Source organism: Gracilinanus agilis, chromosome 2 (genome assembly GCF_016433145.1).
Source record: "Gracilinanus agilis isolate LMUSP501 chromosome 2, AgileGrace, whole genome shotgun sequence".
Taxonomy (NCBI): Eukaryota; Metazoa; Chordata; class Mammalia; order Didelphimorphia; family Didelphidae; genus Gracilinanus; species Gracilinanus agilis.
The window spans coordinates 569,188,615-569,205,739 of record NC_058131.1 but is presented as its reverse complement, the minus strand read 5'-3'; the positions used below and the strand labels follow the sequence as shown (position 1 = coordinate 569,205,739).

The 17,125-nt window shown below is 40.9% G+C and overlaps 1 protein-coding gene across 1 annotated transcript in view; it reads right to left on the bottom strand.

The window, feature by feature from the left end:
* Positions 1 to 17,015, bottom strand: part of CLN6 (CLN6 transmembrane ER protein) — a 35,574-nt gene extending 18,559 nt beyond the window's left edge. The window contains exon 1 of the mRNA XM_044665325.1: positions 16,762 to 17,015. Coding sequence (XP_044521260.1) covers positions 16,762 to 16,817 — 56 coding nt within the window. The 5' untranslated portion in view covers positions 16,818 to 17,015. The remainder of the gene's footprint in view (positions 1 to 16,761) is intronic.
* Between the last annotated feature and the right edge of the window lie 110 nt (positions 17,016 to 17,125).

Sequence of the window (17,125 nt, the reverse complement as noted above, 5' to 3'; positions counted from 1 at the left end):
TGAAAGCAGAGTAGTTGTTATGACCCATCTTGCCTCTGGAAAAGAGATGAGGAAGCATATTCTTCCTTTAGGCAGAGGTCGATAGGGGGAAATCCATGTATGGAATGCAGTCTGTGCCATCAGATTAATCACTAGAGTTGGTTGGTTTGGCTCAACTGTTGGTTTTTCTTTGTTACAAGGCAGGGTCCATGTGTATAGGAGGGGAGTGGAGGAAGAAGCAGAGTCAGAAATGACCACGACATTCAAAAAATATATCAACAAAACTTACAGAAATAAAATAAATTCTGGAGGCTGAAGTCTATTTAATAATTAAAGTATTGAATGAGGTTCATAAGATTTTTAGATCTAGAAAGGATCTTATAGGCCATCTGGTCCACTCCTTCATTTTATACGTAAGAAAACTGAATCCCAGAAAAAATAATTTAAGTGTAACTTGTCCAGTTTGGGCAGCTGGAAGGCACAATGGATGGAACACAGGGTTTGGAGTTGGCAAACCTGAGCTCAAGTCCAGCCTCAAGACACTTACTAACTGTGTGACCCTGGGCAAGTCATTTAACCCTGTTTGGCTTAGCTTCCTCATCTGTAAACTGAGCTGGAGAAGGAAATGGCAAATCACTCCAAAATTTCTGCCAAGAAAACCCTAAATAGGGCCACAAAATGTTGAATGTGACAGAAACATCTGAACAATTTGCCCAGATCATATGGACAATTAAATCTCTCTCATCTTTATGTTAGGTATTTCTTAGTAACATCAGAGACAGAAAGGATAGATCTATTTGTGTTATAACTCAGATGAAACTAAGTAAGTGGGGGAAGACAAGATCAAACATAAGGAAGTAGGGGAATTTTATCTGAATGAGATAAATGTGAATAACTAAGATTGATTTCATGCTGAATTAACTTTCTACCTCCACCCCAAAGTGGCCAGAGCACTGGACCTAGAGTTAAGAAGAGCCGAGTTCAAATTCTACCTCGGACTTACTGGTTGTCTATGCAAGTTACTTAACTTCTATCTGTCACAGTTTCCTCATCTGTAAAATAATAAAAATAATGATAATGCCTACCTCACAGGGTTGTTGTAAAGATCCAATGAAATAATATTTGTAAAGTACTTTGCAAACCTTAAAGTTCCATATAAATGCTAGGTGCTATTTATTACTATTGTATGACCATTATGTATATAAAGCACTTTGTAAAACTAAAGAATTGCATCCATGCCAGCTCTTATTTTTAGAAATGATACATTTTTTTAATCAGCAAAAAAAAAAAAAAAAATCTTCCTTCTCTCTCGCCCACTGTATGCTCCACCCAACCCTACCGAGAACTAAAAACAAAATAAACTCACTAGAAGGGGGTAAGGAAACAGGCTTTTATTACAAAAATGTAGAGTCAAGCAAAAACAGATTTCAGCACTGGCTATGTCCAAAGAAATATGTTTCATTCTGCACTCTGAAGTCTTCTCTTTTCTACTGGGAGGCAGATTGCCTGTTACATCATCAGTCCTCTGAAATAGTGATTGGTCATTACTTTGGTCAGAGTTCCTAATTCTTTCAAAATTGTTGGTCAGCTTTTATTAGTTAAAAAAAAGTCTTATGAGCTTTATTTGCAAGTTAACCTCTAGGATAAGGTTCCAAAAATGTACATTGCAATGTTTATATAATATTTAATGTGTCTTTACTTTCGGGTCTCATAACGTCATCCACTCATTTACGCAAGCCATCTTGCCATCTGCCTGTCACCAATAACTTACTCTTCTTACCTTGGACCCAACAGACTTTAAGACCTGTAACTCTATATCCAACTTTCTGAATCCATGCTCTAGTCCTTGGAAAAGTTAATCTATTAGAACAGATGGCTCAGTGGATTGAGAACGGCCTAAAGACTGTAGGACTTGGGTTCAAATCTGTCCTCAAACATTCCCTACCTGTGTGAACCTGGGCCAGTCACTAACTCCCCATTGCTTAGCCTTTACAGCTCTTCGGCCTTGGAACTACTTGGAAATACTTCATATTCCTTCCAAAATGGAAGATGAGGGTTTAAAAAAAAAAAAGTTAATCTATTCATCTCTAGACTGCCTGGTCTATCACCTCATCCAGTTGACTGATAAGTGAACGTTTACAAACCACTATAGTGACTGGGTGGCCCTAGACTTGCTTTAATTGCACGTGCTGCCTGTCACACCACACTTGCATATCTCCACAGCAAAACTCCCTTCTTTAGTCACGTCTCTCGTGGTTATCTTCCCCGGATCAAATGTAAGCAACTTGAGGGAAGGGCTTTCTCCTTTTTAATCTTTGTATACCAAGTTACTTATAAAAGGACCTAAGAAATCGCAGAATCACAGCTGGAAGGGACCTGAAAGGTTATCTGGTTCAACTGAAAAAAAAGTCTTGCAGGAACACACCCAGCCCTTGCTTGAAGCCCTCTAAAAGGGAAGCCACTCCCATCCCACTCTTGGGACAGTTCTAATTGTTAGATGATTTTTTCTGATATCAAGCTCTTGATACTCAATCCAGCATTACTTTCCCTTCATCAAGATGCTTTCCTAAACAGGCTTAAGTAGGGCAGGAATTGAGAGACAGTGTGATGCAGGAGAAAGAGCCCTGACTCTGAAGGCAGAAGACCTGACTTAAAATTCTGACTCCTTGCAACTTGTCCTCATCACTCCCAGTACTTTTATGTGCTGTCTCTCTCCCTTAGCAAAGAATATTATTAGCTCCTTGTGGCCAGACTGTCTTGATTTTTAAAAAACCCTTACTTCCTGTCTTAGTAACAATTCTAAGTCAGAAGAGCAGTAAGCTAGGCATATGGGGTTAGGTGACTTGTTCAGCATCACATTGCTGGAAGTGTCTGAGGCCAGATTTGAACTCAGCTCCTGTCTTGACTTTTAATGTGTTTCCACTGCTTAATGTTTGGTTACACGCTTGGGAAATGCTTTTTCAGTCATTCATTTATCCAAGTCATTTATAAATATCTCCTTGTCCTGAGAAGCTGACTGGAAAAAAACATGGCCAAACCCTGATTCCACAGGGTACTCTTAATGAGTTCTTCCAAGCTTACATGGAGCCCTTAAGGACCTTTGGAACCAGCCCTTGAATCCATTCCTAATCTACCTACCAGATTCCTAATAAACTAGAGTTTAGTCCACAACTTTCCATCTTTTCCATAAGAGCGGCATGAGAGATTTTGTTAAATGTTTTGCTAAAATTTAGTTAAACATATCTATAGCATCCCCTTGACACATCAATTTAGCATTCATGTAAAAAAAAAAAAAAAAAAAAAAAAGAAAATGAGATTTGTTTGGCATGACCTGTTCTTAGTGAAGTTGTGCTGGTTTTTCAGGATCACATCTTCCTTTTCTGGAAGTTCATTAGCCATCTCTTTAATAATATGTTCTAGAACTTTGCCAGCAAGGGAAGTGAACTTTATTGGCCTGAAGTTTGTATTCTCTATTCTCTTCCCTTTTTTGAAAGTTTGGGACATCATCTACTTCTCCAACTGTGTGGGTCCTCTCTCATTCTTCATCATCTTTCAAAGATTACTTTGGCTCCACAATCTTATCTGTCTGTTATTTTGGCACCCTGGGATATATTTCATCCAAGCATGTCGACTTAAACTCATTAAAGGCAGCTAGGTGTTCTCTATCTCCATAATTAGCTTGAGTTTAAACTCCCTATTAGCCTTTTTCATTCTGTTCTTTACAAAACAAAGATAATTTTCCTTAGCAGAAAAACAGAAGCAAAATAAAAAAGTTTAATAGTTCTGTATCTTTCCATTCATCCCAAGTAGTGATTCTGTCCCTACTTTTAGTTTCATCTAATCCAACCTCTTTATTAGACTTGCAATCTGGAGGGCCACCTGAAATTGGAAATTCCACTTCTGATAATCTGATATGGGGCAAGTCATTTAACCTCTTTCTTTTCATCTGTAAAATGGGAATACCTCTAGAGTTCCTAGTTTCAAAAGGATGTAAAATGTTTTATTAACCTTTAAGTCCCTAAATATTACCATTTCATAGGAAGAAACCAAGGTCCATAAAAATTGACTGCACCACACAAATCAAAAGACCAGTCTGACAAGGTCTTGGGTAAATAACTTCACCTGAGACTCAAGTTTTCTGGTCTATAAAATGAGATTAACTGTTTTGTCTCCTTCACAGAGATCCAACAAGGGTTAAATGAGATAAAGGATGCAAAAGTGTCTTATAAACCTCAAACTGCTGTAGAAATGTTAGAGAGTAACATTTACTGCCTAAAGTTTCACTGGGTTAGGTGACTCCAAATATTCAGATGTTCAGTCCTAGGATCCTGCTATTTCACCACAATGCCTCCTTAATGATCAGTGGGGCAGGAACTCAGAAGCAGACTGCCAAAGGATGTTGGCTGCAATCTGGGTGAATCTCCACACTTCATTTTGCTCCACTCTAAATGGATGTGAAGGATTAGATGGCCTCGGAGTGTTTCCCAGCTCTAGATCTGTGATGATGTGGACATGTACACATGTATTTTTGCACTTCAGCATCTGTCCAAGGCAAGAGGGATGTGGAGGTAACAAGGATAATAATATCATAGCAACTCATTTATATCTCACATGGCAGGTAAGGAACTATTTCTGGAATAGCAGATTTTCCAGATAATCAAAACTAACCACTTGGAACTAAAGGTTTTGAATTAAAATTAACTATTTGGGGCAGAAATAATTCTAAAATATATTACATTTTCCTCTGGCTTCTTAATTCCTTGGCACCTATTTATTTAAAGAATAAATGGATACAGATTGCTGCTCTATTTTGCTCGTTCTAGAGTGTGAATTTTTTGTTGTCCTCTACTCCTTTACATTCAAATGTAACCACCTCTTATTGCTACTGGTGTACCTGACTTTTGCAGATTCCTCATCCCCTTTTAATTTGCAACTACTAATCTCCCAAGGTCTAGGAAACCTGATTACTAAGCGTGTTTAGAAATATGTGTAAATAAATGGCCAAAGAGTAAGGGATTCTTCCATGGAGAAAAGTACAAGGGAAGGCCTTGAAATAGTGATTTCAGTAGCCATTCTCACGTAGAAGTTTTTGGCTGTGTTCCAGATGACTGGAATTTCTGGAATTCTTATCTCTGTTGTACAATATAACAAACTAATATCTCATGAGTTCCTCTACTAGGTCTTGTGGAAATGCCAACACAATCGGAGTCTCTCTTCTTCCTTCTATCCAGCTGATCCTGGCCACTCACGTCTGTCTGGTTTATATGACCTGAAGCTAGCCATCCCTCAATTCATTCAACAAATATTCAGTAAATTCCTCCTGTATATAAAATCTTGGACTAGGTTTTGGGGAATACAAAGTTAAATAAGACCAGATCTAGTAGGGGGATATGTCACATACACAAATAACTATAGTACATAAGTACAATAAGAAAGGGAGAATGTGCCATCATTATTAACTGGAGGATGCAACAATTCACATTTATAAAGGGTTCTATGGTTTGTAAAGCCCTTTACTTCATCTACTCTGTGAAGTAGACAGTTTAAATACTGTTATCTCTATTTTTAGACAAGAAAACAAAGACTAAGAGTTTTGAAGACCAAAATAGCTAGTAAATGTATGAGGTAAGATTGGAACACAGGTCTCCTTATTCCAAATCCCAAACTCTACCATCCTGCCTCTGAAGGATCAGTGAAGACTTTGTGGAATATTTAATACATGAAAGTACCGGTATAACCTCTATCAGACTATTTACTGTCTCAGGAAGGAAGAGTGGGAGGGAGGGAAAAATCTGAATAGCAAAATATCAGGAAACAATTATAAAAAATTATTTCTATATGCAATATTTTTAAAAGCTAAAAAAAGAAAATAGTGAACAAAGAGTTCATAGAGAAGACATTCATGGAGAAGAAATGGAGTTTAAGGGATAGAAAAAATTTTGTTGAGAAGAAAGTTGAGAAAAGCATTCCAGATATCATCTTCATCATCACCAACAACCACAATAAGAATTAATATGGTTCTTTAAGGTTTGCAAAGTGCTTTACATGTGTTATCTCACTGTATCTTCAAAAACACCCTCATAAGGAAGGTGCTGCTATTATCCTTATTTTGCAGATGGAGACCAATGCTGACAGCAAAACAGAAGAGAACAAAGCATCATAGGATCAGAAATCCTAGGATTAAATGGGCCTTAGCCCAAATTTTTCCTTTCACAGCTGAGAAAACTATGGCCCTGGTGGGTAAATGACTTGTCCAAGACCAAGAAGGTGGTTGCTAAGTGGCAGAGGTAGGATTTGAACCCCATGTGGTGAATGGTAGCTTCAGTTTGGGGGGTAAGATAAGAAGCTTGGTTTGGGCATGTTGAGGTTGAGGTACTTGTGAAATAAACATTTCTTGTATTAGCTGGAGATGTGGGCCCAGAGGTCCAGAGACAGTTTGGAATTAGAGTTAGAGATTAGGAATAATCTGCACAGAGAAACAAAGGAAAAGAAAATACATTTGCCAAGGGAGAGCTGCTGTATACATTTGCCTCAGTCTGATCAAAGCACATTCCCTCTGCCCTACCCCTACCCCCCCTTCCAGGGAACTTCAGGATGAAAGCAGATGCAATGACCACAAAATAAAAGCTGGAAAGCTTTTCTCTCTCCATCAAGAGGCTTCCCTTCCCCCCCCCCCCAACTTCTGGCTCTCCAAAGCCTCCTCTTAAGCCCCTAACCCGGCAAACTAGCTCCCCAGGCTTAACCCAAGGGACATTATGCCAATGCTGAAAGTCCGGAATGAAAGACTAAATCTTTCCTTCAACTACGATCACATGGCAATTTTAACTTCAGGAAGCTAGGAGAAACAGTGGATAGAGCAGAGGTTGTGGAGTCAGGAAGTTTTTGTGTCGCTCAGTTGTCTCTGTTGTGTCCTACTCTTGAGACCCCACTTGAAGTTTTCTTGAAGTTTCATTTCCTTTTCCAGATCATTTGATAGAAGAGGAAGCTGAGGTAAACAAGGTTAAGTGACTTACTCAGGGTCACACAACTAGGAAGTGTCTGAGGTAGATGTTTAAGTACAGATTTGAACTCCTGAGGATGATTCTTCCTGACTCCAGGCCTGGTATAGTGGCACAGCTTAGCTGTCCATGGAGTCAGGACAACCTAGGTTCAAATCCTGCCTCAGACATTAAGAGATAATGTGAGAGAGGCAGAGAAAGACAACAAAAGGGGGAGGGAAAGAGGAGGGGAATTAGAGGAGTACTAGCTTTCTCTCTCTATTACCTGTGATTTCATTGATCCATATAGGGGATTCCAGTTGAGAAAACTCACTTTAGGGATGTACCTGCGCTGCAACATGTATCTTAAGAGACTTGCTTAGGGCACTGAGGGGTTAAATGAGTTCCTTAAGGTCACAAAAGCAGAAGAAAAAGTCACCCGATATCTAATGAAGGTTTAATCTAGCTAAGAGAAAAGAGTGTGTGTATGGGGGGGTGGGGAGTAAGGAGGTAAGGAAGTTGTTGGGGAGAGAATCCACTTGCTTATCCAAGCTAGGCCTGGCTTTTTACATTTTTTTTAATGAACAAAAATTTATTTTCTCTCCCTCCCACTTCTCTCATTGGTAGAATCTTTGTAACAAACAGACACACTTGAACAAAATGAATTCCCACCCTTAGATCTTCTGGGGAAAAACAAACACAAAAACATGACCAGGGCAGCTAGGTAACAGAGTAGATAGAGCCCCAGGACTGAAGTTGGGAGGACCTGGGTTCAAATGTGACCTCAGACATTTCCTAGCTGTGTGACTGAGCTAGTCACTTAACCTCAGGTTACCTAGCCCTTGTGGCTCTTTTCTCTTAAAACTGATGTTAAGACAGAAGGTAAGAATTTTAAAAATATTTTAAATCATAATAATCATGACTTGATTTTTAAACCACCCCCCCAACCATAAGGATATTATTCATCATCTTCAAAGTGTCAAGAATCTTTCCAATTCAGCCTCCAAGTCTTCTACCAGCCCACCAGCTATGAACAACATTGACCATGGGGGACTGTATAGCCTGGCTCCAAATCAGGGGACAGGAGCTAACCAACTTCTGAAGATGCCATCACTCTCTAAGTTACCTAAGTTCTGTTTATGCAGGGGGACCATTTGCCTTTTCCTGCCTCCTCCAAATCACTCAAATCTACCTGAAAGTAAGTTTTCAGTGCCTATTTGCCCAGTCCAGGGCTAGAGAAATAAAAGCAAGACAATGCTGCCTAAGGGAAGAGTCCCAGTCTATTTAGTGAAACGAAGACATGAAATCATTAGATAATAATTCTGATTGGTTGCTTAATTAACTCTTTTCTTGCATATAAGATAGTTATCTTAAGTGGCTTCAACACTTTCTAGCTGTGTGAACCTAGGTAAGTCATTTAACCCCTTTTGCCTAGTTCTTGAGTTATTATAAAGAGGGAAAGTAAGGATTATTAAAAAAAAAAGACCAGTTATGGTTCTATGAGGTAGGAATTATGTTGGAAGTGACTATGATGTGGAAAACACAAGACACCAATAATAAACTTTTTATATTACTAAACTGTTACCTGCTTGAAATTTCATAGGAATTGAGAAATGAGAAGTCAGAGTGGGCTACAAATGACTGGGGAAGAAGAGACCTGAGTTCTCATCCTATCCTGTCCCTCTCCTTGTTACTGTGACCTAATCTGAGTCACTAATTTCCCTTCTGAATCTATTTTTCAACAGAAAAACAAAGGAGTTAAACTAGATGATCCTTAACTTCCTTCTGGTTTTAACATTCAATGGCTCTTTGACTTTTTGGAGGAGATGGGGTTTGGGTAATCAGTAATTGTATATGCAGAGGATGTTGGGGAACCATGTAAGGAAAAGCTAAGAGGTGGGCATATGAATAGTCCTTATTTCTAGGCTGGACTGTTTTAAGAGTCTTTTATTTTGGGGGCATCTGGGTAGCTCAGTGGATTGAGAGTCAGGCCTAGAGATGGGAGGTCCTAGGTTCATATATGGCCTCAGACACTTCCCAGCTATGTGACTCTGGGCAAGTCACTTGGACCCCCATTGCCCACCCTTACCACTCTTCTGCCTTGGAGCCAATATACAGAAGTTAAGGGTTTAAAAAAACAAAAAACAAAATAACTCTTTTATTTTGTCTCTTCCCCTCTCCAGGCTACCCTTTCACATGGCTGCCAAAATAGCCTTCCTCAAGCACTGGCTTAACCATGTCATTCTTCTACTTTCTTTTTTCCTACTCTCATACCTTCAAAGATTCCTTAAGGCCTCTAGGATAAAATGCAACCTTTTTAGCTTAGCATTGAAATCCCCCCTAGAACCTGGCTTCAAACTAACTTTCCGGCCTTATCTCCCATTACTCCTTCATACAGTCTACATTTCAGCCAAACTGAATTATTAGATGGTTCCCCAAACTCATTATCTCTAACCTTGTTACCTTTGCATGGGCCACCTCCCCATGCCTCCCTCCACATTTCTACTCTCAGAATTTTAATCTTACTTCAAAAGGCTCCATTTGCTCTGGGCAGCATTTCATGATGGGTAGTTAGTGCTCTGGGCTTTTCTCCTTGAGCATTTTTATCTGATCTCTCCCTTCCACTGGCCCAAGTCACCTTATATTTACCTATAAGGAATACACATGATATTCCAATATTCCACTAGAAGAATGTAAGCAAGGATTGTCTCACTGTTTAGGAGTTCTTTAATATATGTTTATTGGGATGAGTTTAATTTAATAGCCAACTGCAAAGGCAGTGAAATGAGCAGCCCAGAAAGAGTGAAGGAATATGCTAAGGGTGCTATGAGATGGTAAGACTGGAGAGAGAAGATCTGTGGGTAGAAATGAGACAAAAGTAACGATGCAAAGTGAAACAATACATACAAAGACTACAATAGCCTAAATGGAATGGAAAGTAACAACCCAAATGAACCACTTTTTCACTTTAATGGCCAGGTATGACCCTGACAGGTGAAGAAAATGCATCTCCCTTTTCTTTTTTTTCAAAGGGCAACCACCTCTTCATTCCTCTCTAGGCTCTACTCCTGGCCCTCTGCCAGGCCACAGAAGCCTCCTCCCCCTGGAAACTCGGTTCTATCTCTAGACTCCTCACACTGGAAGTAGCCTTTGCCCCTACAGTCTCTCCTGATAAACCAGTTCCTCCCAGAACTTCCATTTTAAACAAAGTGTCTAGGCCAGTCTTGTCTTCATTCCTCTCCTGGCTCCACTCCTGCCTCTCTAAATATTGCCTTCCATGCTCCAGCTTGTGCTGGTACCTCCTCTACCCCCACTCCCTTTTCCTTTCCTTTCTTATGTTGCTTCTCCCCTATTAGAATGTAGGTTCCCAGACTCTGGGCTTCTCTCCCCACCATGTTCCAGGAACTTTGGCAGCTGCTTTTTCTCCTCCAACAGGCTTCTCATTCTCGAAGCTCTCTCAGTCCTTGTAGCTTCTTCCTCTGAACAGCTGTTTCCTCTGGGAAACTCCCATTGCAAGGGAGGGTCCTCCAGAACAGCCATGTTCACCACTTCTTTCCTTTCTGGACCTCGCTAGTGTTTCTCAGGACTTCTTTTTACGGGTTATTTTTTTCCCAGTAGAAAGTAAGTTCCTCAAGGGCAAGGATCATCTTTCTTTTTTGCTTTTATTTGTATCTCTAGAGCTTAGCACAGTGCCTGCCATATATTAAGTGCTTAATAAATGCTTGTTGTAAGTGGCTAGAGAGCCAGGTCTAGAGATGGGATATCCTGGGTTCAAATCTGCCCTCGTACATTTCCTAACTATGTGACCCAAGCAAGTCACTTAACCTCAGTTGTCTAGCCCTTACATCCTTCTGCCTTGGAACCAATACTTAATATCAATTCTAAAACAGAAAGTAAGGAGTATAAAAATGAATAAATAAATGCTTGTTAAAGACATACATTGGGGGGGCAGCTGGGTAGCTCAGTGGATTGAGAGTCAGGCCTAGAGACGGGAGGTCCTAGGTTCAAATCCGGCCTCAGACACTTCCCAGCTGTGTGACCCTGGGCAAGTCACTTGACCCTCATTGCCCACCCTTACCACTCTTCCACCTAAGCCAATACACAGAAGTTAAGGGTTCAAAAAAAAAAAAAAAAAAAAAAAAGGCATACATTTATCTTTTTGTCAAATAATACCTTCTCTAGTGGGGGAAAGGGAGAGGGAGGTACCCGGGAACTTTAATGTAACAAATAAATTAATAAATTTAAAAATAATAAATAAATGCTTGTTAACTTGACTGACTTTTAGGAGCTTCTGCAGTATAGTAAAACCTAGGCTGACAGTAAAGTGATCTGGGTTCTGGCATGGGGAAAATAATTTAAGCTCTCTGGGCCTTGGTTTCCATATCTGTAAAATGAGGGTGCTAAATTAGAGAAACTTTAAGGCACAAGTTCTAACATTAAGGGCGGCTATAGGAGAATATGCCATCTATGTGCTGCCTTTTGTATATGAAAATTATACTTCTGGCCTAATATGAGTTGTGAATCTAATAATGGGTAAGGATGGGCTACATTTCCTCATCCATGTCCCTTCATCTGGTCACCCTTGAGACCACTGGCACACATCTGTAAGATGGCTAGCTAGCTAGGGAGAGGAGGCAATCTGTGGCTATGGTGTAAAACTAATAAACCCCAAATATGAGCCTAATTACCACAGCCTAACAATTGAGCAAACTTGGATGGGTAAATTCATTCAACCAGACATTAATTCGGCACTATGTGCAAAGTGCTGAGTTAGGGGAGATACAGACTGACTAAAGGTGCCCTCATGAAGGATGCCATCCAGTGAGGAACATAACATATAGACAAAATGGAACCTAAGCACATAGGTATAAACCAAAGGTTACACCGTATGAAAGAGGAATTGGGGAGACAAGATCATTATTAACTGAGTGGAATCAAAGAGCTTTCTGGAGGTATCATTTGATGTGGGCTGTAAAGGAATGGTAGACTTTCTTTTCTTTTTTTAAAATCCTTACCTTCTATCTTACAATCGATACTCAGTATGATTTCAAAGTAGATGAGGTAAGGGCTAGACAATTGGGTTAAGTGACTTGTCCAAGGTCACATAGCTAGAATGGCAGACTTTCAACAGTTGTTGAGAAAATTTGCAGATAAAGAAATTGAGATGCAGTGAGAAGTATCCTCTCACTCTAAACCAGGGCTCTTTTCCTCTATAGCAATATTTTGGCTCTTGAGAAAAGAATATATTGTAGGTATAGAGAAAAAGTCTGGAAAAGGTTGCCTCAGTATGGTATATAGAAAGTATGGGGAATAAAGAAAAAAGAACTAATGTGCTCTTCCCTATTGCCCGCCCCACGCCCCTAATCAGGAAAGAAAGCCTATTTAGGGTTTTGTTATTGCCCTAGGCCCAGTGAGTTGGGACATCCCTGATCTCATCACTTCAAGGAAAGCCATCAGACTATCACTACCTCATGATCTTCTCATACCTTTAGGAGTTAAAGGAGTCACTCCTGAGGCCATGGTTACCTCCCCATCACCTTACCCTTCTCTCAAGTGGGAGCTCATGATGAACTCATGCTCTGTATCTTGCTGTTTTAGATGGTAAGTTCTAGCCCCCAGACAATAGGAACTGGATAGGGTGGGGAGAGGGTCTCCCATCAGGAACTTTTATAATGTTTGTTTCTGTGCTCATGCATTGCATTTGCTCTTTCTTATAAGGAAGAATAAAGACTGCTTCTTCTACTCTCACTTTCTGATTCCAGGTTTGTAATTGTAATTTGAGTGGTTAGTTATTTTTATCCCACTCAAGAGGAAGGTAAATAAGATTACTGAGGCTAGAATGTAGCCTGGAAGGCCTTGAATGCCAAGTAGTAGGAAACAGAATTCTGTTCTCCATGAAGTCACTGGTAACTTCTTTTTGGCTTGTGATTGTGGCAGTGAACAAAGAAAGAAAATGACAAGATGTTACTTGATATGAAACAGTCCTTTCCACTCCATAGAAGATTTCAAAAGGCTTCCTCTGCCATTGGGAGAAAACTTGATATCATTAGAATCAAGTGGGTAGCATAAACCATAAAAATGAAACCTTCATTCAGATGTATGTCTACACAGCTCAGTCTGGGCAGGTATGGGAAGATGAGAAGGGGCTAAGAGAAGGTCCTTACCTTGGGGAACTCTGGGATTAGTCTACGATAAAAGGCATTGAAAAAGAGGACTTTGGTAGCATTCAAACCTGAGCAAATCAGGCCCACAGATCCACATCAGGCCAGGTCAAAGAAGGAAGATCACCTGGAGCCTTTCTTCAGAATTAAATTCAAGGACAGGAATTGTCCTTTGCCTTTCTTTATATCCTCAAGCTTAGCAGTCAGGTACTTAAATGCTTAATAAACTTTTTATCAATATTTTTTATTAATAAACAATAAAATTTGTCATTGATGATCCCTCTTCAATATATCAAGAAGCCAAGTGGGTGCTCTCTCAACCTTTTCACACTAGACCCTTTTCATTTAGTAGATACAAAATCATTGCTCTGTAACAGACCTGATGATCAGACATCTTTACCCACTGGGCTCATATTTCAAGCCTTTCTAGTTTGGTAGGACACCCTATGTTCATTTCCAGGTCAGGAAAACTTTAGCATTTCAAAGGATCACAGATTTAGAGTTGGGCATAACCTTAGAAAGGTATCTAGTTCTCATCTTATAGAAGGGGAACCAAGGCCCAGGGAGTCTATGTAACTTTACAAAGTCAGGTGGAATGCCATAGACTTTGAACTCAGGTCCTCTGATAACAAAGCACATATTTATTTCTTCACATTGACCCTGTGAGACGTTTTGTTGATGTGGAAGCCAACGCAAAAAAAAAAAAAAAAAAAAAGTTAAACTGATTTAGACAAGAAGTCACACACTTGGTATTGTAGTAGAGGCAGGAATGTTAGAATCCAAGTCTTGGGGGCAGCTAGGTAGTATAGTGTTTGATAAAGCACTAGCCTCATAGTCAGGAAGATGTGGGTTCAAATCTGACCTCAGACACTTCCTACCCTGGGGCAAGTCACTTAACCCTGACAGCCTAGCCCTAGCTACTCTTTTGCCTTAGAACTGATACTAAGACAGAAAGGTTTAAAAAAAAAAAAAAGAACCAAAATCTTCAGGTCCAAGTTAATTAAATGCTAACAGGCTACCTAAAAGAGACAGGTTTTTTTCACACCTCTAGCGAGCAGAGGATGTTTGTCTGATAGCCATTTGATAAGAAGAAATAGGAATATAAGCAAAAGTAGGGAAAAGCTTGTAGACAGTCAGGGACAGTTTATAAATTAGCTGAGAATAGCATTTCAGTGACTTATAATGATTCTCCTCCAATTTTAAAAATGAGCTGGAAGGGAAAAAAAGAAGAGTTATGCCAAAACCTTCCTGACTCTATGGACTGAAACAAAAATGTCCTCAGATTTTGAAAAAAAAAAAAATTTTTTTAAACCCTTACCTTCTGTCTTGGAATCAATACTAAGTATTGGTTCCAAAGCAGATGGGTAGTAAGAACCAGGTAATTGGGGTGAAGTGACTTGCCCAGAGTCACACAGGTAGGAAGTGTTTGAGGCCTAACTTGAATCTAGGTCCTCCAGTCTCAACTGAACCACCTAGCTGCCTTAATACCCTCAGATTCTAAGGTCACTTATAAAAAACACCTTTAAATGCCTATATATAAGTACTTCTCACTCTTTTCATTTTTGAAAAATAAATACTTATTCTTTATCTGTTCAATTTTTATTCTAATAGAAGTGTCTAGAGGGCAGTGGCTCACATTTCCATCCTCTTATATTTGTGTCCATATATTAAGGGCACCTAAGTGGTGCAGTAGATAGTACTTGGGGTGGGGAGTCAGGAGGACTCAAAGGCAAATCTAGCTTCAGATACTTACAAGCTATGTGATCCTGGGCAAGTCACTTAAGCTTGTTTGCCTCGGTTTCTTCTTCTATAAAATGAACTGGAGAAGGAAATGCAAAACATTATAGTATCTTTGCCCAGAAAAACCCAAATGGGATTACAAAGGGTGGGATATGACTGAATAACAACAAAAATTTTGCATAGGGTTAATTTTATGTAATCACAGTTGCCCAAGAAATTCTTAGCCCAAGGGTTTTCCACCATAAAATGGTGCTATCTGTTTTTTTCTGGTATAAAGGTCAATTTTAAAGTAAAAAAAAAATTCCTAAGAGCCATAGATGATACTAGCTATACCATGGCTATTTAATGAATAAGGAAATATATAATGACAAAATGCCAATGCTTGATATACTTTGATTTGTCAGGATCTTTGAAATAACTAAGTGATTGGGCCCTGATGTTTTCCAGATGGCCTCTTGACTATTAGTAATCACATTCACTAAGACAGTGCCACAGGTATGACAACAAAAACTTAAGATTTACAAAACAGTGACAACTAGGTAAGAGGAGATATCACTCTACACCTGAGAGATGGACTCAAATCTGGATTCAGATACACCCTACCTGGGCAAGTCACTTAACCCCAAATGCCACTCTTCTGTCTTAAAACTGATATTAAGGGGCAGCTGGGTAGCTCAGTGGATTGAGAGTCAGGCCTAGAGACGGGAGGTCCTAGGTTCAAATCCGGCCTCAGACACTTCCCAGCTGTGGGACCCTGGGCAAGTCACTTGACTCCCCCCTCCCCCATTACCCACCCTTACCACTCTTCCACCTAGGAGCCAATACACAGAAGTTAAGGGTTTAAAAAAAACAAAAAACAGATATTAAGACAGAAGATAAAGGTTTAAAAAAAAAGCTTATAAGACACTTTTGTTGCAACAACCACATTGGGCAGAGTGTGAAGATAATGTCCATTTTACTGATGAGGGCACCTTAAGAGAAGAAAAGACCTAGCCCTACAGTTTCTAAGGCAAAAAAGATAAAGACTTGGGAAAGAAGCATGGAGTAATTTGGGGTGAAGATGGAACACCCCTCCTGGTCCCATGTGTTAAGATCCTTAGATGTAAGGGAGGTTAAAAAGCTATTTTTGCCTCCTATTTTGCATAAAAGAAGCAAGCTGAACATAGTAAACCGAGTAGATTTCTAATTCAGGAAGACATGGGTTCAAGTCCCATTTGTGACATTGCCTAAATGATCTTGAACTGAAGACACAATTGATAAGATTCCCAGGCTAGAATCAGGAAGACCTGAGTTCAAACCTACCCTGAAACACTAACTAGCCCTATGATCCTGGGGGCAAGTCACTTAACCTCTGCCTCTTCAGTTCCCTTAAAAGAAAATGGGTCTAATAATAGCAACTAACTCCCAGGGCTGTGCTGCCTGACACGTGGTAGGCGCTTAATAAATGCTTCCTTCCTGCTTAACCCGAGTCCAGGCCTCCTTCTAAGACGCTAAGTCAAATGATCTTCAGGTGGAGGGTTCTGCTAATAATGAAATCACCGGTCCCTCTGAAAAAAAACAACAAACTCGCCCAGACCCCAATTAAATGGATTAAAAGGTCGGAGTTCGTCCCCAAGCATGCAATGTTTGGCCAAGTAGTGAGCCGGTCTAACTTCCTAGTTCCTCTCCCCCACCGCCCGGCGTTTGACACCGCCGGGCGTAAGATACTAGAGGGTCCTGCTCACTCCCCTCCTCGCTCCACAGCTACAGCATATGCCCCGCAATTTGTGGGGCTCGGGGGCTTGGTTCTCCAGGACCCGGTACTCAACGCCTAGAGCAGCGAGGCCACCCCTAGCCGTGCGGTCCCACCCCCGGCCGTGCGCCCCGTCGCCCGTGCCCCGCCCACGGTCCCCGCTACCTCTTACCTGCCCGGGTGGCCCGTGGAGCCCGCGTGCGGCCTCCTCCGAGCTGACGATTCCATGGCCTCCGGGCCCGCTTCAGGCCCTCCCCGCCTGGACAAAGCCTGGTGCAGAGAGCAGGGTCCAGGCCACGCCGGCGGCCTCTCCCCTCTCCGCGGCCTGCAGGGCCGGGAAGCGGCGACCGGGATCCGGCCCGACCGGGGCGCGTGATCCCGCCCGTCTGAGAGGGAAGGGAGAGCAGAGCGCCAGCCTGCACAGCCTCGGAGCCGGACAGACAGACAATAGGAGGGAGAAGGGGGAGGGGGGAGAGGAGCGACAAAAAGGGGAGGAGTCGGGGGGGGAGAAAGGAGGGGAAAAAGGGAACAAGAGA